At 45.0% G+C, this 26,442-nt stretch overlaps 1 protein-coding gene across 1 annotated transcript in view; it reads right to left on the bottom strand.

Annotated features, from left to right (window-relative positions):
• Positions 1-2,887: 2,887 nt before the first annotated feature.
• The window catches only part of LOC142582620 (uncharacterized), a 95,122-nt gene continuing 71,567 nt past the window's right edge, over positions 2,888-26,442 (bottom strand). Inside the window, exons 3-8 of the mRNA XM_075692526.1 lie at positions 20,738-20,873; positions 12,791-12,924; positions 9,879-10,080; positions 6,572-6,705; positions 4,961-5,243; positions 2,888-3,686 (exon numbers count right to left, since the gene is read on the bottom strand). Of these exons, the coding sequence (XP_075548641.1) occupies positions 3,586-3,686; positions 4,961-5,243; positions 6,572-6,705; positions 9,879-10,080; positions 12,791-12,924; positions 20,738-20,873 (990 nt within the window). The 3' untranslated portion in view covers positions 2,888-3,585. The remainder of the gene's footprint in view (positions 3,687-4,960; positions 5,244-6,571; positions 6,706-9,878; positions 10,081-12,790; positions 12,925-20,737; positions 20,874-26,442) is intronic.

The following is a 26,442-nucleotide window of genomic DNA, read 5'->3' as shown; positions in this document are numbered from 1 at the left end:
ATCCGGTGACAGTTGAAAGTGATTTCTGTCGTTTTAAGTTTGTTCACGAGTATCGGCTAGCTGATCACACGAGCGCCTGTCACAGTTTTTGGCAGGACTCGTGTTCCGCATAGTTTTGATGTCGGGTGTACGCGGTAGGAAGACACAAAAGGTACAGCAATAGCGATGCGTTCGCCGCAACGGACAAGTTCCACCAATTTATAAAATGCACGCAGGTCCGTTGCATGCCTTGGTGCTTCTGATCCGCTATGCACAGAGCTCGGACGAGCTCCTGCTGGCGTGGGTAGTAGCAGGCTTTGCCCCACACTAAGCCAAAATATAGTCGCAGTGCAGCGGGCTCGAAAAAGTGCTGCCTTTAAGCGTTGACAAGTACGCCAGTGTTCGTCATATATTATCGGTGTTGAGTTCCTTGATGTGTTTCGTTTATCATCACCCCTGATCCCTCTAAAACAGCTTGCAAAGCACGTTCTTGCTTAACGTTCTTGGATTTTATACAGGCTACATGTTTTTACCATCAGTCAGCGTTGGTTACCCTCTTCATACATCAGCGCTCAACTCGCGCAACAGTCTTTTGATTTTTCGACGGGCGTTTTTCGTTCATTAAATAACAAACTCGCACGCGCTACTCGGCGATGTATGCAGACACATAGGTTCATAGGAAGCAGGAAATGTTCAATTATGTTTATTGGCAACATATAGCTTTCTACGGAGGGATCCTTATTGCTTACTTGAAAAACAGCCATTCGCCATTCCAAATGAAATCTTTCCTCGTCGCTACCGTGCATAACTCGACCACTAAGCAGTCGTTGAAGTTTCGTTGTTGCTGTGCGACGTTGTTGTGACTTCCAGAAAGAGCATACTTGGCTCATTGAGCAATAATACCAAACAACAGCTGGTTGTAATGAAAGGAAAATTTTTATGTACAGATGTTTACATGTATTTATTTACAGTGGCAATAGTACCCATGTATAAACGTCTGCGGAGCCGTCGAGGTCATATCAAGTAGCATTAGCCAGCCTACAATGAACATCATTTTTTCGGTTAACCTCCTAATGCTTAACGCGGAGTACTTCAGCACAAGTCTGTTTGATCAACTCCTTTATTTACATATGACCCGCAGAAATGGAACATCGCGAATAACACCTATGTGTAAAGAAACACATCAATCAAGTCTTCAAAACAATGCGCTTTTTTCTGTTTGTGTATACGTAAAAGAAATACATTTAGCAATAATACCAAACAACAGCTGGTTGTAATGAAAGGAAAATTTTTATGTACAGATGTTTACATGTATTTATTTACAGTGGCAATAGTACACATGTATAAACGTCTGCGGAGCCGTCGAGGTCATATCAAGTAGCATTAGCCAGCCTACAATGAACATCATTTTTTCGGTTAACCTCCTAATGCTTAACGCGGAGTACTTCAGCACAAGTCTGTTTGATCAACTCCTTTATTTACATATGACCCGCAGAAATGGAACATCGCGAATAACACCTATGTGTAAAGAAACACATCAATCAAGTCTTCAAAACAATGCGCTTTTTTCTGTTTGTGTATTCGTAAAAGAAATAGGTGAAAAATAATACGCTGCAGTCTAGCATGTTGCCCGTCAGTACCATCAGGCAAGAAAACATGGATGTAAAACTGCTAAACTGGTCTGTTTTCTCGCACTAGGAAAAATTGTAAATAATTTGTGCGTAAGTATACTCAAAGTACCCCATCGAGGGATCAATTTTAACATATGTGGCCCTAAATTATGATACAGAAGAAAGCTTAATGGCATGAGAGACTATGTTTAGGACTTTAAAAAGCAAGCTTCGCGCGAAAGGCGGTGGAATGAAAAAATGTTTTGCGTAACATCAAACTAATATATTAAATGTTATCGGTTTTGTACGATGGAGGTACACCGAAGAGTTTTATTTTTTTAAATTTCCTTCTTAGTACCGTTTATTGACAGTCACAGTCATTATTTTCTGAAATGCTTGTCAATAGCTCCCCGACATACACGCTCCACTGCTGTGTACTGGAGCGAAAGCATGTTGAAGAAGGACAGGCAACTGCCTACCAGTGTATGTTACTTTCTTCCGATAATGGAAGCCTGCTTGAATTCGCATAATTATTATGCGGAAATGTACATTCAGCTCAAAAATCACGTACCATACACTGCCAGTGAAAGGCTTCTATTTAACAAGAACGGAAACGGTTAAACAGAAGTAAACTAAGATTACACTACGCAAATTATGTGGTTCTATTATGTAAACTTGTTTCAACTTACGAACCAGTGCGGTTGAGAAAGATCATTGCTACTGGTACCTCCTGAGAAATTCTAGTACATCTTGAGCATCAGCACGTGTAAAATAGAAGCCAAACAGTGGATAACACGCTGAATGTAATGTAATCGAACACAGTAAAGTGTGTAGTAGGATGAACAGATATACCGAGAGCGAGAGACGTACAAGATGTAGGACACTTTTTTGTGACAAGGTAGACGTCCTAAATAATTTGTAACGCTGCCTTCAAATGCATTCCCGTTTTTAATGTTTATTTTCGCCGATCCAGTTTCAGCAAGAATATGCGAAGCACATAACCCCGCATTTCACATATTGCGTCACAAAAATGTGTCACATTTGCCAACATTCGTACTGGCATGAATGTCAACTAGAATGCTTGCATTAACATTACTAAGTAAAACCTGGTCGGAAAGCAGTCCAAGTAACCAGGAGGCTGTAGCTCTTGCTGAAACGGCCATTTCTCTTTTTGTATCAGAAGAGTAAAATGTTGTGCAAATATTTCACTTTCAATATTCTGGATTGTAATTAAGCTGCTCACTTTCTTTATGAGGCTGAATAAACCAAGCAGCCATTTTTCTCTTCCTTCTTTTTTTTTTTTGGGGGGGGGGGTGGCAGGGCTGCACAATTTATTTTTTGTAGCATCAACCAACTTTTCTTAAATTCAAGTATAATATATTTGTAGTACAGTTAGCATCGTACCATATGTTCATCGCTTGCATTTCCATGCAGTGCCATAGATGATGGAAAAGAATTGAAAGCCTAGTGAAAAAAAAAATCTAATTTTGCCTTACGAGCCTCTACAACGGCAACGTGCATTGCACAGACACCTCCCAGACAACAGAATACCTATGCGCACTCAATGTGACGTCATCAAGCAAGGCGGTCCCGTCCCTTCAACTGAAAACTATGCCATGAAAAAAAATTACTCTAGCCGCTCTAGCCGTACATTGTGAAATGTATAGGCTCCCAACCTTCCAACGTGACGTCGTGGCTTAAAAAGCGCGCATCTTCTGTAATTTGGGGAGCGTTAATTGCATGTACCGTTTCGTGATTATTCCCAATTTTCTTGCAACACTCACTCATCCTTGATCGTTAACGATGTCATCGATGACGCGAATCGAAGGCACTGATTTATGTACATTGTTTTTCATGCCCAAGACAACTGTGTAAATGATGTGAAGCACATCGAAAATTTAACAAGTGTAAATACGGTGTTTTCGAAACACATGAACCCAAGTCGGTGGAAGGGCATACAACAAAATCTTGAATTTGATCCTCAGTCAAGACTGCTTCACGAAACCATCGGCAGTAGCGTCAAAAGCAGCAATGTCGCTGAGCTTTGGATGAAGAGAGGCAGTGACTTCAAAGGCGGCGAGCCGTTGGAATCAGCAACTGTCAAAGAAAAAGAGAGTATACAGTTAGGGTTCGGACACTCGTTTCAATGCTCACGGATGGATCATGCAGCAAAACGTTGATAAAAAAAAAACTCTTCAAGAAACCAGATCTCCAACTGCCTCATCGAATGAAGGCTATAGCGCCTCACGAAAGGACCCAGTGATAACAGCGTGGACTGTTGGAAACAGAAACTTAGTTGAGTGTGCTTCACCATAGATTAAGAGCTACTGTAGCAACCCCTAATACAATGGTGTCAACTTCCTTCACATGATAATGGTGGCTCTGCGTTTTAGTGTCTATGGAGTCTTACAAGCATGAGTTTTAAGTACGTTTCCCATTGTGTTCGATTAAAGTGCTGCCTGTGTAATGTAGCGATTCCTTTCGCTCGAATATATTATTTTCATATAATCCAGCGCTTACGACTGTCCGATCCTGGTCATAACATTGGTGAGGAAAAGTATTGGAATAGAATCATTGCATTATCCCGGCCCATAATTCCTTTCATTGTCTTAAAATCTAGATAACTTGCTGCCCGCAAACACCTCTCAGCGCTCACCAAATGTACAAGCCTCTAGGTCATGCTCAGGTCTGCGGTCGGATTTATACGTCCAACGTCTTACGCCCCATAAGAAAGAAATACAAGTAAAGTAGTTAAGGCAGGGAGATAAACCAGAGGATATCTCTGGTTGGCTACCCTCTACTGAGGGAGGGAAAAAGTGGCATGAAAGTTGAGAGAAAAACCAAGACAATAAATGAAAAGGAAGAAAAAGAAGGAAAGAAAGGACGAACAACAAAGACTATCTGTGTGAACACTGTCGCACACACGCTTCCTCAAGAAGCCACGCATTAACACACAATATCAATATTACACACGTATACAGACATGCAACATCGCACGGTGCCCAGGGTCACCAAGTGTGACCCAATCACAATTTGGGACGCGATGCGTTATCCCACTGCACCGTATACCACCACTGCGCCAAACGCAGCAGCGCCTTTCAAGCCCAAAGCTGCTCACTGGCCTATCAGTTACAACGTATAGCGTGGTATTAACAATGCTGCCGTTACCCGCAGAGATAGATAAGCGGTAAAAAAAATGACGGTCATGGACTTAGATTAAGGCGCACGCTAAAGGAACGCTGGTGGTGTGTTCGGATCCGTGCATTATACTGCGTCTCTCATAGCCTGATAACTGCTCTGGGACGTTAAACTTCACGAACAAATCAACCAAGACCGCTGCCGTAGTTTATGCCGTCAGCAGAGGACCTCACCAGCGCCGTAGTGCCCAGGCACATGAAGCCCTGACGAACGATGGCTGCTACCGAGCACGAATTCTCTCTCGGAGTACGAGTCGCCGCTCGCGCCGGCTGCCGAGGAGGACGTGGAGGCGGACGAGCCCCTGGCGGCGCCCGGCAGCGCGGCCATGCACTTGATACGCATCTCGTCGTGCACAAAGTGTCCGGGCCGCACAGTGAAGCGCAGTCCCAGTGACGTCACCTGGCGTCCGGACTCGAGCCGCTGAATCGGATAGTGGACCAGGTACCGGTTCGACACCTGCACCGCCAGGATCGTGGTCATTGTTTAGCCTTGGTCGTATAGAGACAATGTGCAAAACTACGAAAGCGGGCTTCTTCGCCTGGCTTTACGGTAAAGTGTCTACTTTAGGTGTGTGTAAACTCTTCGTGAACGCGTGATACGTATGAATTAATGTGCCGTCTACTTTGGAACAGACTGTTAATTATTACCTGCATCGTACCTCTTGCGTTCTCTTCAACTTTTCTAGAACTATGCGTAAATATGTTCCGAATTTTGCTTACTTCATGTTTGCTCTACTGGTAATATTTCTAGGGAAGACCTACGAGGTTGTTCTTCGTATGCCTAAGGGAAAAGAAATAGTCGACATCACGAATGATGCCAACATCACCTACGCGTACACTTCTTAAAATAAATTTTCTACCTAATACTCCCAAAATACCTGAGTGCGTTCCCTCTTAGCGTTCTGCATTTTTGGAAAGTTTTCGCTCTGTTGCAAACGAGAGCGCACGTACGCACCCCTAAAACGAAAAAAAAAAAAGTCGGAAGCAATGTTTTTGTAACTTGTTTGGGTAGTAATTAGCGTATGTAGTGCGGTCCTGTGCAAAGGGTTGGGGAGCCGAGACAGCATTTTTTAAAGTTTTTACTGATTGCCCGGGTGATCTCGTTTTGTTCTCCCAAGTTTCCCTCGATGTTCTCGTTTAAGTGGCCGGATGTTCTCGTTTGAGTCTCCGGATGTTATTCTTTGAGTCTCCCGATGTTCTCATTTGAATGCCCCGATAACGGCTCTGGCTTTTGGCTCACGGTCACTTGAAGGTCGCCCACAATGGGAGCTAAAAGTATTTCACGCTTAAAAAACAGGTGGCTATTGTCCGTGTATTTTCCCCTGAGCGCATTTTAGGAATATGCCGACAGACGGGAGATCCCTCGTTTTGTTTTGTTCGGGGTCGGGCTAAATGTACGTGAGAGGAGGGGCTATTGCGAAGCTTTGCAGATCAGCGAACTTAGAGCATTTCGAAAGCCAATTCGAAAGCCGCGTTAATCAAGACGGGTAAGAAAAAGTCAGTTAATTAAAAACGAAATGCAAGTGTTTATTTGCATACACTAACAACTGCCAGTCGTTCCAGACTTTCGACCCAGATGCGACAGATGGCACAGGAGTCGCTGTCAAACTGCACTGCTGCATAGCTAAGCACGATTTGGCGGTCGCAATATACTAATTTACGACAAGCTTTCTAAGGTTGTTTGCTGGATAGACAGCACATATGCTATTCTAATCATATCATGCCGGGCCTGTGTCGCTGCTATAATCGGCAGTGGAAATTTCAAGGCGAAATGGGTGCACCCGCCTCTCTCTCATTTAGTTGCCATTGGAGTTCTACGGGTCGTCCATATCGAGAGTAGCTGCAGGTCACGTTCACCAGGTCGCCAACGTGGTAGCTCGCCTGGCCTCCCGTGATCGAGGGCTTGTCATCCTCGGAACCTGCGACAGAACGAGGGAGAAATGGTAACAGCGAAACGTGGGCGGAATCCCTCTTTCGACCGAAATGTCAAGCGACGTTAGAGAAGGACTCGTCATAATTATCAGTCCGTGCTTCGGAATATGACGCTATTACTCTGTTTCTATCGCCATGGTTTTCTAGAAGAGCTCGTATTGTCGAGCCACATTGAGGTCAAGTGGCACCGACGAAGCCAGTCATCTTTCTTATGCTTCAAATGAAAGGGGAGGACGTCTGGCATTTCTTTCATTCTTTAATATTTCCATCGCTTTTAGGACTCAAGAGCAAGGAATTCGCTGGAAAATGTTCGACACCGTCAAGTTTCCAACTAGATTATCTTTCTGCAGGAAGCATTCTTTTTTCCTTTTTGGCATTCTGACTAAGGCGCAACCGGTGGAGCCGGTTCTGGTACTGGCAAGGCGCCTCCTTTGTGCCGAAAATAAGACGCTAACCAACGCACGACCGACTTATCGGAAGGGCACGTAAGCTGATGCGGGGAGCTCTTCGGATTGTTAACGTAACCCTTTAACCGCCAATTTACCTTTCGAAAAACGTACCAAAATCACCAATTTTTTTAAGTAGTCATAGTTTTTTCCATGCAATTTTGATTCTGAAAATATATTAGATCATTGATTTCTGTTTAGAATTAGCACAAAAATTTCAAAAGAAAGAAAAAGAAAACTGCTGTTGAGGGCGGCTTTCCCTCAATGCATGCCTTGGTAATGGGTCAGAACATACTGAAAGTCGAAGCATTTATTTGATGCAATAGACGGTAACACACTGAAAATTGCATGGACGTTGCTTCGTCGTAACAAAAGCTTTCATGATTAATAGTCGCTCGTTGTGTGGTAGATTTCGAAGCATGGCGTTGCACAAATCCCGACTGTTCCTGAACACTGGTGTCTCCAAAACTTCCTTTGCTGACCAATCTCAACTTGACGTTTGCCCACAATACCCTGCAATATTAACAGCACAAGGAAGGCCATAATGTCATCGCGGTCTAACGGTTTCCATGTAGAACCCCGAGCAGCAACGTATGCTACCGCATAATGGTTTGTCTCCGTGACGATTAAGTAAATGATGCCCCAGTAAAAAAAAATACATGAAACCAACCGAGAATGTCATTCTCGTCAGTGGGCTGCAGCAAGATTCCGGGCATTGAGGAGAAGAGAAACCGCGAAGACGCATGTGGCGGGTTATCGGTGTTCACGCACTGCCAAAACACGTGCACTGCTCGGTGCGTCACCGTCGTCGTTGTCGTCATCGCCATCGCCGTCGCTGTCGTCGTCATCTGAAGCGATATCCAGGGTAAAGACAAGGTCCGAGTCGCTGTCAGACACAAATTCCACATCGTCACTAACGCTGCTTTATGCACTGGTCCAAGAAGCACCTCTTTTTCTTGGAGCATCGCCGCCACCGGCATTCTTCTTGCGAAGCGCCATTATGAAATGACTGTTGCCAGGCTTAAAACACGCGCGAAATGCACGAAATGCAGTTTTGCATAGAAAACTACCGCCATTTAGGGTTGAAAATTGCCAGCAAAGCAATTGACGACCGTGATACGTCATTGGCGGTGGAAGGAGCGGAAAATCGGGCCGGATGAGCGTGATTCGCCGTTGGCGATATTGGTGCCAACTCATGTGACCAGCACAGCTCGGGGTTGGCGGCTAAAGCGTTAAGGTATAAAACCAAAATTCGAAATATTTAACTTGGCTGAACCCTACTAGCCTAGACGTGCACTGGAATACTATAAAGCACGTATCTGAGAAAAGTTGACAGTCACTTTAACATACGCTAAAGAGGGTGAAAGCGAAAGCTTTCGCACTCACGAGACGTTCATTACATTACTTGACATTTTCATTCGAATGCGTTGTTACTTCCTATTACTTGTTTTCTCCCACCAAATGTCGTGAATGCTGGTTCGGGTGCCCTAATGAACTCTATTTTAATGAACTGTGCCTTTATTCACTCTGCTGTAATTAACACCAAAGGTGGCGGTTTCGACTCCCACCAAAGGTTGTGGACTCGAGTTCCTTAATCAACTGTATTTTAATTAACTGTGCCTTAATTGACTTCGTCTTAGTTAACAACGAAGGTAGTGGGTTTGACTCTCGGCTTTCACGATGTCAACTGAAATCCAACTTGGAGGTATCGCCAGTTTGCCCATATCTCTAAGTGTGTTCGACTTCCCCCAGAGGTCGAGGGTTTGACTCCCACCAAAGGTCATGGGTTCGAATACCTCAATGAACTATATCTTAATCAACTGTCCCTAAATTAACTTTGCCGTAATTAACATCAAATGTCGTGTGTTCGACTCCCAACAAAGGTCGTTGGTTCGAGTGCCGTAATTAACTTTGCCTCAATTAACTTCATCCTATTTAACACCAAAGTTCGTGTTTTAAATTCCCACCAAATGTCATGGGCTCGAATGCCTTAATTAAATATATATTAATGAACTGTGCCTTTATTCATTTTGCCGTAATTAACACTAAAGGTTGTGGGTTCGACTCCCACCAAAGGTCGAGGGTTCAACCCCTAATTTTGGTGCCACTAAATTTTGGTACCATAACAGCGGACGGTGTAAGGCCGGACGGTGAAATTTTCGTCCCATGAGCCTAATTTTCGTGCCGTGAGTCTAACTCTTTCGCCTTAATAAAGGCGCTAGTGAGGACATCTTGAGACGCTGTAATCAAAACATCGCAGCAAGAACTGCTGCACGGCTCTCCTGTGCAAACAATACGATTTAGAAGATTACCTTGCAATCATTATCTCACGATCGACAAGCTTACGCCAGCAGATGGCAGGGATAGTGTCTGTCACAAAGTTTTCGGCGCATGATTTAAGCACAGTTCTTTAGGCAAAGTGTCATAATATGTTGCCAGCAGCACTGCTCTTTCTGATACTCGTCTGCACCAAGTTACATCTGCGCTGTGCTAAAACTAACGGTGTTTTGCTGGTGAAGTGCCCTATGTATATGCTTCTAGTAGAGCTAGGAACAATGAGCAATCTCGTAAAGGAACTTAGCGCAGGTAGTCAGGGAAAAGAGGAAGACATTAGCGCCACGGCGCGCTAAGATCCAACTCCCATGTAATGTGCACGTTTAGAGAGATTTCCGGAGCTTGCTGAAGACAAAAGACGCTTAAAACGATTCACTTACGCGTGCTTTTGGCGTCCTGTGCAGCGACGATCTCTTCGCTGGATAACGAGTATGCCTCGGACACAGTGGCCGTACATTTCAGTTTCATGATGCCGTAGGTGAAGTGGCGGGGTTCTGCCGTGAAAGTCATTGCTAGGGACGAGTGGTACAGCTGGTCTTCGTCGCGGAGAATGGGGTGCACTTTCTCGAACGATGGGGGTACCTGCGGAGAGAAGACCGAAAAAAAAATCCCGAGTCGTCGAAATAGCATAAAAATAGAAGTAGAGTCATTAAAATCCAGTGAACATCCTCCCTTGTATTTGTATACTTGTTTGCTTCACACCCGGCGCGGTAGCCCAGTGGCTTTGGCGTTACGTTGCTGAGCTAGAGGTCACATGGGTTCGATCTCGGCCACGACGGCAGCATCTCGATGGGGGCGAAATGAAAGAACGCTCGGGCACCATGCGTTGAGTGCATGTTCAAAATTAATGCGGAACCCCCACTACGGCGTACCTCATTATCAGTTCGTGGTTGTGGCACGTACAATTTCATCATTTAATTTTGTTTACTGTGCCCTGATAGACCCGCTGATAAAGCGCGCTGAAGTGTGGACAGACAGACAGACAGACAGACAGACAGACAGACAGACAGACAGACAGACAGACAGACAGACAGACAGACAGACAGACAGACAGACAGACAGACAGACAGACAGACAGACAGACAGACAGACAGACAGACAGACAGACAGACAGACAGACAGACAGACAGACAGACAGACAGACAGACAGACAGACAGACAGACAGACAGACAGACAGACAGACAGACAGACAGACAGACAGACAGACAGACAGACAGACAGACAGACAGACAGACAGACAGACAGACAGACAGACAGACAGACAGACAGACAGACAGACAGACAGACAGACAGACAGACAGACAGACAGACAGACAGACAGACAGACAGACAGACAGACAGACAGACAGACAGACAGACAGACAGACAGACAGACAGACAGACAGACAGACAGACAGACAGACAGACAGACAGACAGACAGACAGACAGACAGACAGACAGACAGACAGACAGACAGACAGACAGACAGACAGACAGACAGACAGACAGACAGACAGACAGACAGACAGACAGACAGACAGACAGACAGACAGACAGACAGACAGACAGACAGACAGACAGACAGACAGACAGACAGACAGACAGACAGACAGACAGACAGACAGACAGACAGACAGACAGACAGACAGACAGACAGACAGACAGACAGACAGACAGACAGACAGACAGACAGACAGACAGACAGACAGACAGACAGACAGACAGACAGACAGACAGACAGACAGACAGACAGACAGACAGACAGACAGACAGACAGACAGACAGACAGACAGACAGACAGACAGACAGACAGACAGACAGACAGACAGACAGACAGACAGACAGACAGACAGACAGACAGACAGACAGACAGACAGACAGACAGACAGACAGACAGACAGACAGACAGACAGACAGACAGACAGACAGACAGACAGACAGACAGACAGACAGACAGACAGACAGACAGACAGACAGACAGACAGACAGACAGACAGACAGACAGACAGACAGACAGACAGACAGACAGACAGACAGACAGACAGACAGACAGACAGACAGACAGACAGACAGACAGACAGACAGACAGACAGACAGACAGACAGACAGACAGACAGACAGACAGACAGATGTAGGGCAGCCGTACAAACGCTAACAAATTTCATACCCCTGAGAAATGCTGACTAGTACACATAATTACAGTGTCTGTGAAGCCGAGAGCTCAAAAACATACACTCTGACTAATCTTGCTTCTTCTTTCTGTCATAAATGTGTTATCGTGGAGAGAGCAAAGCGGAATATACCTTAGCTATTTCAGTGTCGTAGTACACAACATTCTAGAAATAACAAAAAAACTGCCAGAGCACCGATACTTTACTTACCTAACTAGTCATATTAACATGTTAAAAAGAGAGCACCATAACTGAATTACAGTGCCCTTTGCCACCGGGCATGTACAACGCCATTTCATTTTACCTTCACCGTGTTATGGTACCGAACTGCGGGAGGAATTGTCTCTTTTTATTGTTATAAAGCAGGTCCATGTACACCTAGGTAAATAAATATGACTCACAATATAAGTAGTGCATTATCTATTACTTCAACAAAAACAATCGAAGTGCCTAGTAGAACCAATAATAGGGCTCAATCCATCGATTGATTTTTGCATAAGGCGGTTCATTTGAATATGTTTGGGCGATGCCTATGCTCAATGCTTGCTAACTATCGCGATTCCTTTCATGCGCAAACTGAAGATCACTGCGCATATCGCAGTCTGTCTAAATGTATGGACAACATTGACAAACACCGCCTTCATTATTCCAATAGTGGCAAAGGTAAACGCACTGAAGAAAGACGAGTGTTAAGGGCCTTCCAGAGATTTCTGAAAGTGAGCGATACTTGGAAAGTGTCGAGTAGAGTATTTATTTGTGATGAGCTCACTCTATGTATTTAATTATGCCTGATTTTTGCCCATTCTAACCTTGGATTCATGGGCCCTTATGTGAACCTATTACGTTTTCTTTTGGGCCGTGATTACCGTGATTATAGTGTAGTTATGTGATTTAACTTTGGGTTTACTTTAGTGCACTGGTGAGGCTGGAGTTCGGGTTTGTAACACGACTTTCAGTTTTTGTGTGATTTTAAGTGTTTTCCTATATCTGTGACCTTTATTGTATGCGCATGTCTATGTGATATGTGAAAAAGAGTAGCCATCTCCTAACACCATCTCCTAAACCGCATATTAAAAGAACAGCTGGTAGCATACTATTTTGTACACGGTTCTTGCATAGCCCATAACCTGCGAGACTGACCTGTTCACCATTGATGTACCACACCAATACTGCTGGCGGTTTCGATGCATCTGCTCTGCAGGTCACGTTCACTGCGTCTCCGAACCTGTAGTGCGGCTTGGTGCCGCGAATCTCGGGGCCCTTTTTTGGTAAGACTGTAGGGGGTACAGCAAGAAAGATAAGTTTGGTGAGTGTATGGCAGCAAAAGTGAGCAACTTTTGAAAATGTAACGAATTCAAAAATATAAATAAATAAATGAATAAATAAATAAATAAATACAGTCCTGGCTTCTATTTTGGCGGTGCGTAACCGTTTGCATTAGTGTTAACGCTTTCTGTAGCTCTGTCCTACTCCCTAGTGCCATGCGTTTTCCCGATTCTGCCCAATCCATGCTAATGCACTTCAAGGAGGTGCACGACAACTCTCTAACATAGAGTTAAAGAGACATTAAATAGAAGTACTGTTCCTGCTGTATATTAGTACACTACACTTCTGCAATAAAAAAAAAAAGCCATTCTGAGCGTTAGAAGACGCTTTGTGGGACGCTTGGTGGGCCATAAAAGACGCAGGAAGGAATGACGGGTGGCGACGCAGCCTTGAAGTTCCTGAACAAGCCAATCGTGGCTTCATATATTTTGACGGCTTCTGTTCAGGCCTAGTTATAATTTTGTTGGTAAACATAGAATGCATTGTACTGCTAAAGAGCCTCAGACTGAACTTAGCAAGTTTAGATTCCTTTTACATCCACCACAACGGCCGAAATGCGATAAAATACTTTGAAATCTGTGACGTCACCATTACGTACCGACGCTGCGGTTTCCGTGCGAAGATGAAAAAAAAAACTTTAATCTTCATTTGTTCAACCCCTTACTGCAAAATAGTGTTTTTAAAGAATACTTTGTCAGTTTACAGTGATTCTTTCTTTCGATTTCGCGTCCCTTTAATTATGAAACTTGGACACATATGAAGAAGTACATTTGGAGACGCCAAGTGAACTTGAGAAGTTTAATACCCTGAATGAGACGTTGCAGACCAGTGTCCATCTTAGTTGCTTCTAGCATTTTCCACACCAAGGAAGGACTTTCAGTGAAGAAACTTGACCTTAAGTTCTCGTAAACAAAACGTTTTTCTTTTTTCAGTGGCCAAGCGTATTCGATTGGTTATCACAAATGCACAGGATAGCGTTTCCCTCAGAAGTACATTAAATTTTAATTTATGCGCGTAAGTATACGCAAGCTGTCACCCGTTTTTTTTTATGATACAGCACAAGAAACACACAGCGCTTATTCTTTCCCTTGCATGATTAGAGCAGCCAAAAAAAGGTAATACGCGCAGTCAAGATTCTCTCAAAGCTTCTTTCTATCATGAACGCGCCCGCAAAAACACTTTCACTATCTTTAAGCGCCATTTTCTGTTACCACCGCATCTCAGTCGTATTAACGATGTCATTGAATATTCAGCAGTGCCACAACTGAAGGCTTGCTTAAGTTAACCACATATCACTTTCCGGTGGCTTAAGGTAGTCCAGATATCAAATGACGCGCTCAAAGCCCATCATGTGCGTTCCCATAGGGCCAAGAAATGGTGATTAGGGAGAAGGGAAGGTGCTTCCCGAAGATGGTGCAAATTAACGGCAGTCGACAACATTCGCGCTCTCGGCGAAATTGGTGTCGTATAATGCTCGCTTTAATCAAAAAGGTTATTAGCCCTCAACCATTGCTTCCGCAGCGAAGGTTAGGTGTACGGGAAGAAAAAAGCAAAACTGAATAATTCAATGCCTTTCCCGCAGACGAAAAAGACAGCGTGGGCACATTCTTTTAATAGAAGCTTAGACGGGCTGTTGTGTGCGACCCCGAGAGACCAGAAAGTGGAAGTTATGAGTGCTGTTGCGCTTCGCATGAAAAGATTGCCCCCTGCCTCCATCGTGTGGTAAAAGCTACTCGGTGCCCCCTCTTTTATAGCGCTTAGGTTCCCCGCGTCACCAGTTCTATTCCCGAGGCCATTAAGAGCCTATAATCGCTCCACATGCGCGATAAAGCGCCGTATGAGGAGGTTGCCTGGGCAGTCAGCGAGCCGAAACAAAGTGCGGGTTATCTAGGGATGCATTAAATTCTTGATAGAGCATTGCGTTTCGTGCAAGAAATTTATGATGGTCTATGCAGAGCCTAACTGCATTGAACAGATATCGACCTTTGTTATACATTTCAGTACGCTTCGTTACTTAAGCTCAGCATAAAGGATGACCGTGCGCAGGTGGCCACGTACTACATCAGCGAATATTCCATGCACATATTACAATCGCGAACTACATGAGCAAACCTTGAAAAGGCCTTCTTTCGCGTGGTTCCTGTATGAAATCTCGTGTTAATCGAGGAGGCATCTATTTTATTAAAAGCATAGAGTTTGGTGCAATTACCAGAGGGAACTGTGACTCTAGTATCTACGGGAGCTGCAAGCAGGGCAGTTCGGCGAGCATGGGAATGATGCGCAGTACACGAATTTGCCTCAATTTCGTCCTTCTGGCTTTAAATAGCTTCGTGACCTTGCACAGTGATCATTTTTAAGAAGGTGCTGCGTTTTAACTAATTAAATAAACATTATTACAATTGTCCGACGGCAGGATTTGAACGCAGGACCTCTAAAGCACGGAAGCCCGATATTGAAACCATTACGCCACGGATGCAGGGACTAGCGGAACCACTGCAACTATAGCAGCGACGATGTGCGCTTGCAGTCTTCTTACCCTCCACATTTAAGAAGTATAAATCGCTCTGAAATTTATTCCAATTTAGGCCCATATAAAGCGTAATAAACGAAGCCACAAGAACGTCTGAAGCCCCAAGCACCAAGGTCAGACAAATCCATGTGCTACCCATCATTCCCAGAGCTCCCGCTAGTAATTGTAGGAAACTATATGATTGCAAGAACACCATCCAAATGAGTGCGGAGAGCGCGAGAATAAAAGACGTCAGAGGCGGCGAAACACAGGCGTGTACGTGCGAGCAGCCGATCATTCACGTGTGCCTTGGTTTGTATTGCACCGGATGGAAGGTAATTGTGTCTACTGAGCTAAGCGAAAGACAAAGAAGGCTTTCGCTGTTCTTGGTGGCCTGTATTTTTGGGGAAATGTTAATCGCGAAGACGCAAACTCGTTCGGTGCGAAAGTAGGCGCAAGCGTTCGAACGGCGTGAATCTTGAAAATTCAGCATGACACTGAAGTGTTGTGCTGAATATATTGTAGTGACACTGTATATACGGCAACGTATATAGTTTAGTACCGAATACTTGGTCCCAACTTATACGGGGGACGCACTTGCAGGTCGATATGTTGTTCGTCACGAGTCGGTCCTTGGTTTTCCACTATATCGTTCGGCTACGTGACTTCCCAGTTGCGTGTGTGAATACACTTTAATTGTGTGTTCGAGTGTGTCCGCTGGCGTGATTGGTACACTGGAAACAAAATATGAATTTTGAGATCGCAGGACTTAGGGGGCCCCAGGTTAGTAAAACTGCTTATTCGGGCATGAAATAGTAATTTTGTCGATGAAGAAGAAATCATTCTTTAAGAAACTTTGAATCGTGGGCTGTGACGTCACGAAACTGCGCAGCAGGTTATGAGGGATGCCGTAGCGGAAGGCTCCGGATGAAGTTTGACAACCTGGCATTCTTCAACGTGCCACTAAACCTAAGCACATTAACGTGTTTGCATTTTGCCTCCCATCTAAATGCACTCGCCGCGGTCGGGAGTCGGACCCGCGACCTCGTGCTTCGTACTATAGAAAGCCACAGCCACTGAGCCATCGTGTGGCATTTAATATATTTATTGTATCACTACACCGTTCCTTCTATCGACGATTGCCTGAGTTTATTAAAGAAAAAGCGGGATTCGAGAAAGAAATCATCTTTAGCTGACCAAATATTCTAGCAGTGGAGGACATCATATTTAGCGCCATAATCGCAAATGCACCGTTAAGGAAAGAAAGTTTACATAATAACTTTCTAAGTAGTGAATTTAAAGGGTGTGTCGTATTAGTATAGTTGAAATCAACCAACTCTCAAAACCTAGGCTTATGTGACAAATAAAATTGTGCCTTTGTGTATAGCGCCAATTTGGACAAATACGGACTGAAATTGCGCTGTGCAACGCATTGCATTTGCAGTTGACCGCTTTTGATTCTCAATCTTTCTTCAGCGCGGAAGCATATTCCCTTATATGATTGCGCCAGTCGGAACAGTAACCATATTAGCGAAAGCAGCCAGCCCATGACAAGAGCTTTTAGGTTTTAGGAACGAAAAGCTGTGGGAAGTCGGCTTGAGAAGCCGCAAGATTTGAGAGCTTGGATTAGGTTAGGTTAGTTAGGGCTGGTTCATAAGACGTCCTATAGACCGTCCGTGGCAGCCTAACAATGCAATGGCAAATGCACCCCAGCCCACCTCACAGAATCCGTGTAAAATGTTCCAGCCAATGACGTCCTTTCATTTCCGCGACGTCACGACGGAGGCAATATTTTTTTTAAAAACATCGCTTCCCGGGGAGTACGTTTCGGAACGCGGAGGCACAGAGGTCAGGCACATCACAGTTTTGCTGCGGCAGCTCGCACTGAATTCGCAGGTTGCCGCAGAGTACAGAGCCGAGCAATCGCATGCACGGCGGATTCGTGCTGTCCTTTCTTGTCTCTGCCGTTCCCCCTTACCTACAGTGCGGGGTAGCAGGCCAAACACCCTCTTGCGGATAAACTCTTCCCCTTCCTAACCACTCAAATTTTTCTCTTGGTATATATATATATATATATATATATATATATATATATATATATATAGATGTCTTCCTCAGGCTGTCAATGACACACTTAGTGTCCCCCACTAAAGAGCACAACGACGTGTCGTCGGCTCGTGAATCGAATCAGCTTCAATGTTCTCGCCGTGACAGCATAAATGCCATATGTACGCATGCACAGCGCGCAATCCGCGCCTGGCTGTCCTCTCTCTGTACCGGTGTAAAAAAAAAAGAAGAAAAATAAAACAGTCACTGACTCCGAAAAGCAAACTCGGTGAAACGCGCAGGCTAAGATGTGCGCTTCGGGAACAAAATGTCTGCACGGAGGGAGGCGAGTGAGGCGAGACAAGATAAATTGAGTTGAAATGCGCGCACGATCCGCCGTAAATGGCCGAAATTGCGCTCCCTTGCTTTTCATACTATTTATTCGGTTTCCGCTTCACTTCACAATGCGCTACTGGCGCAGACTGTGTATTATGCCTTTTTCTTCTCAATGCACGATGGAATGACGACAAAAGTAATCGTATGTTATATCCTATATATATAGAAAAAGAAGGATTAGGAAATGTAGAGTTTTGGCATTTATATTGGGTGGCACTTGAAAGTATCGCTGATGTATCTGCTCTTCAGCAGAGTAAGCTGGCGAATCGAAGCTGTCACCGGCGTGAACTGTTATAAGCATGCGCAATTGACAAGCAAGAATCTTGATATTTATAGGGATGGCGTCTTGAACGTTAGGGAGACTGTCGAGGTAAAACTGTGTACCAGCGAGGAAAAGGGGCAGATTCTAGGTGAGCGCGCACGCAGCATGGGAATCTTCCAAGAAAGAAGGCAGATGTCTTGTCTAGGGCCTTTTTGCAGTGCGATCTATTCAAGTCGTTGCCTGTAAACAATTTTCACTTGGACGCGTCACGCTGACGAACTTGTTATCCTTGCTGATAAGGACTACCGACAGTGCCACCTGCTAAACGTGTGTGTGTGACGAAACCTTCGTGCACCTTGTCTGTGTCTGTTCATTCTGTAGCGCGGAGGGGCTGGTGATGTACATGGACCGTCAGACGTAACCCGAACGTTGGGGACACACGTATAATAGCCTAACTTTATCCAGCTGTGAAGGAGGAAATACCAAATGCTTTGAAGGCCTTAACCTGGAAGAACAAGGGACCTCGACGAGAAACCTCTAGCACCTTCAATAGCAGAATCAAAAATACCTTTAAGATGCGTTCTGATCAAGTATGACGGAAACACCGCATCGCGATTGATGGAATGGACAACTGTCCACTGTAGAAACACAGATTTCTAGGGTAAGCAACCGGAAAAAAAACCCGATTGTAGGGCTATAGAACTTCATTTCCCAATGTCGATGGAACTGCTTTATAGAACAAGATTTCTGCGAGTCATGCTACACCCATAGATATCGCACGCAATTTTCCTTTTTTACAGCGAAGCTGTATGTTGCCAACGGATTCGTTCGTCCTTCCGTCCGTCCGTCTGTCCGTCTGTCGGTCGCCTGTACGCCGAAAACTCCTCCGGCGCAACCCCATGCGCATGCGCGAGGGAAAAAAAGAGAAAGAGAGGCGCGCGATTAGCCAGCACCACCTAGATAACACAAGGCCTGTTTACTCCGATTCATGATGTCGCGCTACCTGGCCCGAAATTTCCATTGACAAGGCTGGCGTGATGAAAGCGGTGACGTCAAAATCACTGTTGCCTACACGAGAGCATCCCCATTAGATTCTATGGCAGTCGGGCCATCTTACACTAAGTCATAGATCAGAGTAAAAAGGCCTTGCGTTATCTAGGTGGTGTAGAATTAGCTGCACCACTAGTGGCGTCGTTGCTCTCCATCGCAGCCGAGCGAGCGCGCAGCAGTTTCTCTCCGGTTCTGAAATGGGTACGCCATGCGTCATACGTACTCCTTGGACGCAGGCACCTTTCGATCAGCAAAGCCGCGAGCAGAACCGGGAACGAGCTCGCCTACGCCGTGATGATGCTGCAGCGCGAGTACAAGAACAGGCTCGTGCAGCCGAGCGCAAGCAGCAACTGCGTACCGCAGATCCAGCAACCTACCAAACCGTCGTTTAATGAATCGTCGAGATTAACCCAGTGAGAAACAACGGGGCAGCACGTTACAGCTTCGCTGGTTAACCATCTGTACGGAGGGCTTGGTCGGTGCTTTTTTTTTTCTCTTACATCAGCGTCGGGGAGCGCCACCTCCACAAACAAAAACGACATGAGATCTATAGATTAGTCGTTTAATGAAATATCTTATTCTCTCACTGAAATCTGTGCGAGAAATGGCCCATTCACAGTATTGTGGTACATCATTTTCAGAGTCAGAAATCAGAAATGTTTTTATTTCCAACAAACTTTTTCGGGGGTCCTCCAGGCGAAATACGAAAGGGGTAAAAGGCACGCTAGCATATACGTGCTTGATGAAAACTCTGTGACTTTGGTGCATCCCTCGCCCGCAGTGCCGGATGTGCGTCTGCACGGAGGAAAATCGGCAAACGTAAAAAAATAACATCGTTTGGTGCGAAGTTCGTTTCAGTATAGATATGTTTGATTCAAAAATGATTATTGAATCAAATAACCTGTTCATCACTCTCGTTGGCATTGTACAGTTGCTGTTAAATGTCTTAACTTCTTTAACGAGAGAAAGGTAAGCTTTCTAGTTGCCACGTTCCCGACTGATCATAAGAGACCGAGGGAGTATTCTTTTCTTGATTCTTTACACTTAGCTGCAAAAAATAAAAGAAGAGTATGTGTGTGGGAAGGGGGCAGGGGGAGGGGGGAGGGGGGAGGGGGGGAGGGGTTGCAGTAGGACAATAATGAGCGCAGTAATGGACTTGCCCGTCAGAGCGACAATTTCTCTAAACGCTCCCACCAGTTGGAATAAATTTCTGAGTGTCTATGAAGATGTTTCAGCTTACCAACACTTGTACGACCTCCAAAAACGTTTACGCTCTTGAAGATTGTTCAACTCCTGCACACTCACTCGTGTTAATCTCTCAGCAATGCCACTGAGTGTATTACGTGCGTTAGCGTCGTATTGTCCATATCTTGCTTTGCAGTTAACCGATCATAATCTAGTATATCGAAAGATCCTCACAGCATCGATAAATAAAATATTCCTTTATGTGACAAAATTTTATCACCGCAGACACGTAAACGTTATTTTATGCACTCACCGTAGATCTTCAGTTCTTTTTCTGAGCGAATTGTCTGGAAGGAAGGTGCATCGGCCGACACTTCGCACGCGTACAGGCCCTCCGACTTGAGGTCTGTCTCTTTCAGGTAGAGGCTCCCGACAGAACTGCGGCTCGCCTGCGTGAACAGAGACCATAAGAAGAAAGCGATGACAACGAGAGACAAAGCTGCCAGAGCATTTGAAGTGAAAATATGAACAGGAATGTTTCTTTTTTTTTTTCGTTGGTCCGGATAGTTACAAGAACACGTACGGAAGATTAAAATTCGGTTTCGTTGGAAACAACCTTTTCCCACCTTGAGGGATAGAGACCAACTTGAACAAGTACAGCCACGCATCGTTCTGCTAGTTGTTGTACTTAAACGAAGCTCACTCACTCACTCAAACCTACATAGATACAAATCCCGCTTCTGTGTACTAAGTTTTCCAATGCAGTGGGACAGAACCAAGCAGCACTGGACACCACGAATGAACACGTGTGTGATGTACCGCTTGTTTATTAGCGTCCTGTCTTGTTTCCTAGACAATAGCGAGTACCGGTCGGTAGCCAAGTAAGCCTCCTTCCGGGTAGCTGAAAGGTCCTTCAGCCATTACGGCACTACTAATGCGAGAGTCGCTCCCCCCGTATTTGTCGTCGTCGTCATTGGGTAGCTCCGTCATTGGATAAGTGCGGCTCCATTAATCAGCGGTGCCCGTTTAGCCTGTCGCGATTGTCGTAAGAAGCGCAGTCTTAGGGTGTCGTCTGGAACATCGCCAGCCAGCTAGCATGGAGAAGCTGCTTGAGAAGTTCGGGAGAAAGGCTACTCCTTTCGCCCCGCCTGCTCCCCTTCATGGACAGGCATCGCAAAACCAAAAAGTAGCGTTCCTGGGTGGAAAAGTATCTGTAAATGCAGCGACCAACTGCGCGAACACTGCGCTCATCGTGTGCTTCTATGGTAACGACGATGTGTATGAGGCCTTCCAATTTGTACACCATATTATTCAATGTACAGCAACACCATTCTCCAGAAGCGATGCAGCGACAAGGTTTCAAACACTAGCGCGTGAGCTTACACTGGCACAATGCAACTCAATGGAATTTACAATCGCTTGTCTCCATTAATTGGATCCACGAATACTGCTCCGTCTTCTGCCTGGAATATCCCCACCTGAAGAAACACTTTTGTACCACCTGATGCTAGGCAGTGCCTTCACAAATAGCTATTCATGCTCCATCAGAATAGCTGAATGGGGCAAGTGTGGACGCGAGAAGACGATTGCGCACCTCCTTTGTGAATTCCCTCATTACAGTGCATCTTTGAAGGAACTCTCGACCACAACAGATAGATTGGACAATCGACTCTTGTCAGAAGAGAGAATCCTCTACACTACACTTTCATCTTAGCCAAAAGGCTTAGCCGGTGCCACCATAAAGGCGCCAACCTCTCCTAACATTCACTTCAATAAAAAAAAAATCATCTACACTGGTCCATACCGTCCTTAACACAGATGGCGATGAACGCATTGCTTGGCCTAGGAGGCATGTGGACCGAGTAACAAATTGAGAGTTGTCGGGCTCTACACCTCCTATATGGTTATTTTTACAGTGAAGCTGTTTATGGCTAGGTTCTGGCGGACTACGTCTCCATGGACATAGACCAACAATTTTTCATCATACATGGGCCGATCCCGAAGATCATGCAATGCCGGACCGACCCGCTGGGGAGGTGAAGAAGGCGCTAAGCACTCCCCATACGGGGGCAGATCCCGAAAATAGTGCAATACTGGGTCGGCCCGCGGCGGAGGTGAAGCAAGCTTTAAGCGCTCCCCATACGGGGGCCGACCCCGAAGACAGTGCATTACCAGGCCGACCCGCGTTGGAGTGGCAGTTCACCATTAAGGGGCCCATGCACATTCACAGCTTCGCTTGTCATCCTTCTTCACAGGGTGGGAAGGCGCTGATTTTTTTCTTTTTCATTTGAGTTCGGCGCTCTCTCGTTTACTTTCAATTCCCTTTAACCCTCTTACACAGCACAGTGAAGCCAACCGTTATACACCCAGGCTAACCTCCCTGTCTTTCTCTCTCCTCTTCCTTTGTCTCTCTTTCTAATAGCAATAGAAGTAGAACTAACCCCTCTTATCATTTACTGTCTTCATTTTTTGTGTCAATATACCTTAATCGTACGGTTCAGCGAAGGGTGCTTTGACGTGGCTGTTGTCAAAGTAATGGTATGTTTTCTGGTCTTTAACCTGTTAAGCGCTATCTTATCAGTAGGTTTTCGAATAAAAAAAATGATGCAGGATCCTTACGAATATCAGTCTATTAAAGAGCCCTCTCTCTAAGACTGTACATACATTGTCGTAAATGTGTGGCATATGCGTGGGAGCGATCGTTGCATGCAAGCTTGCGTACTTCCCTCTAGTGCCGATAGACGTCGTTCATGTGTGAACATGGAGCTGAAATACATAGCAGAACACTAAGTAAATGAAAGAGAATCCTATGCACTGTGCATTAATACGAAAGTAAGCCGATGACACCGGCTACCGGCTGAGCGTCGCGTTGAAATAAAAGAGAACGCACTGACTCAGGTGAAGTATTTTTATTGTGTACTTTATAACCATTACCTCCTTCAGTAACAAATTATGATTCTATCTTCATGTACTGCCGGTAAAGTTGTATAAGCTACGTAATTTTATTCCGAAGCACTGCAGATTCTTTAAAAGGACGTCAAGGTGGTAGGATGATGTTCTGTGCACTTTCTAGTGAGTCTTCATAATTATTGTGTAATTAAATGTCTGTTTATTCTATACCGTCAAACATACTGCGCATTTTCTTTTTCTTCTTTTTTCAAAAGAAAGGATTGAGCCACCGTCTCGAATCACCTGCACAAGTTACATATTATCAACAGGCATTAATCCAGCGAACTACACTTTCTCCATTACAGGTGGAATTACTGTGTAATTAAATGTCTGTTTATTCTATACCGTCAAACATACTGCGCATTTTCTTTTTCTTCTTTTTACAAAAGAAAGGATTCAGCCACCGTCTCGAATCACCTGCACAAGTTGCATATTAGCAACAGGCATTATTCGAGCGAACTACACTTTCTCCATTACAGGTGGAACGCGACACCTCGAACATGCCGTTGAACGTGATAGTGCATTTGTCAAAGTGGTCGTGTGTGGCATTTATAGCATATTCAAGTTAAAAAAGATCCACGTTGAGCACGCAGAGGATTCAGTATACCCTAAGCTCAACGTCCGTGATTTTTCCTTGCGACCATTGGACAGAACTGAGCAAATAATGTCGCGTACGCAAATGCATACACCTTTACTGAAGAAATTATATTTCACGAGAAAGAAAATGGGAGGGGGGCATTGTTTAATTACATATCGCTACTTTATTTATTATTAGTGCACTGGGAGAGATAGAGAGATTTGATGTGCAACGAAGAACTACGCAGTGCGATTCGGCAGGTCCTTTACCAAAAGCACAAAAGCAGAGATAACTCCTGTGGCACAACTTCCAACGATGTCAGCTTGGGTTTGCCTTCTGTGTATAATTGCGAAGGCCTAGGCACTCACGTCTCCTTGAAGTCTAGCTTGACACATTCCTAGCCAAAGGAAAAGAAAAAGGCGTGTCTGTGCAAACTAAGCGCATCACATTGTTGTAATTGACAACAGCGAGGCAATTTCTTCACCATTTGGTTCGAGAACCACCCCATTGTTTGCTGCTCTTGCTTACTCCAAACAACTAGCATGTTTCACAACAAAACGTGATGCGATGCGCTCTGCCGTGTCGTCGCCGTTTCAGCTTGTCTCATTCGCGCACTTCGACTGAATGCTACGCTGCTTTGGGCATGACATTCTATAACACACAGCGCGCATGTGCTTTATCGACGAGGAGGCAATACTAATTCGCTCGTTTAGACTTTCCTAACGCTCACTTAGAGGAGGCGCCCTTCGGCTATTGCTATATACAGCCACAGGACGTTAGCTGGGAGCTATGTTTCGGTAGGTGTGTTTCCTCAGTTCACCGTTAAGGCTGTCGCATTCGCTCGCGTTGTTACCCTGCACTTTCCGAAAAGCGAAAGAAGGACTTCATTCCGCCGGGGAGCTATCACCGTCGCGTCTTGTGATCGTGGAAAGCCATAGCCGTGGGCGAGGACAAATACGGGCCCGGTCATTCGGATCGAGTTTCCTAGCTTTTTGTTCAATGCAGGGCCACCGTGGACAAACAAACAAGAAGGTACTCGCCACTGAGCCGAGACAGAGAGAGAAGTTCCTAAAGAAGTAGATCTAGAACTTGTATTGAACAGCCATTATCTGGTTAATCAATGTAATGGCAGCAGTTGGCCGACTGAAGCTTAAAGATTCATGGGACACTAATACAGAAATACAGATGGTTGCCGTTAGGGACAAACATTTCCTTTCGTTTATTGGCTTGCATATACGACATAGATCTAGCAATGGTGACACACACCTAATATGCTGCAAACTGTCCGCCTGACGGTTAGCAGTACCGGACAAAGTTGTTGCGACATGTCACATACGGTCATCGTCAACGACCGTTTCCGAGTGCCGCTTGAAAACTGGCTGGTTATGCCCGACAATATGTGACCCATCCGCTGTTAGCTGCAAACTAAGCGCCAACCCTTAAACCGTGAACACAGGGGGTAAGAAATGTAATTGAAAAAAAAAACGGAAGCACATGTGCTCATACGCGCCCATCCATTTTTCCCCATGCTTATTCAAAAATCGTTGTTTCGGAAAATTGCGCTCGCATGTATACTGCATGTTCCTGCAGTATGAATGACAAAGGTGAGAAGTTGGGAGGAAGGGTGCGACTGTTCGAGTCGCCGTTCAGATGAGTGACGCCTTGTCGCGATTGATAACTAATGTGTTGCTTGTTGTCTACAACAGCCACGAAGTATTATAGCAGCGCAGTGCCGTAACTAGGGAGGTACAAGAAAGCTAGATAGTCGGGTTACGCAAAGCCCGGTATAACAGGCTGTCACCTGGCCTACACAACCAGAAATTTAGGTAAGCATCAAGACGAAGTCAGCACATTAACCAGTACGCCGGAACGTACCCAGGGGCATGGGGTGGCGCCCGCCCCTTAATATGAAGCGGCATACGCCCCTCTCCCCCCCCCCCCCCCCCACACACACAACACTCTGCGTGCAAAATTGGCAACTGGAAACAAGAGTCGGAAAGAGTTGGGAAATTCAGAGAATTAAGGGAGAGAGCCGAGGCAACAGCCAGACAGGAAGGAAAAGCAATAATGAACAAATTTATCCACTGTTTACGAAAATATTAATGGATCAACATCATTAGTAGTGTGGTTGGCTGGGCCAGTTGGCGCATGGTGAACGTAAAAGGGTTCCAGCAAGCAGATGACATGAAACGGATTTGCGTTCCTGATTCCAACAGCTTCAGATATATATATATATATATATATATATATATATATATATATATATATATATATATATATATATATATATATATTAGCGCATATTCTAACCTGTTCCATTTCAACGACGCTGAAATACAAAAACCGCAACCTACATACCTTAAGGATTACACACGTGCAAATGATCCTGCTGTACTACGTTTCCTAGAATTCCGGTTTCATTCATTCAATGAACTAACAAATGTACAAGAACTCTGGACGCCTTTTAGAAATACTGTTAAGTGTTCCGAAAA

This window comes from Dermacentor variabilis, chromosome 5 (assembly GCF_050947875.1).
Source record: "Dermacentor variabilis isolate Ectoservices chromosome 5, ASM5094787v1, whole genome shotgun sequence".
Classification (NCBI taxonomy): Eukaryota; Metazoa; Arthropoda; class Arachnida; order Ixodida; family Ixodidae; genus Dermacentor; species Dermacentor variabilis.
The sequence above is the reverse complement of the archived record's forward strand: the minus strand, read 5'-3'. Positions and strand labels throughout refer to the sequence as shown.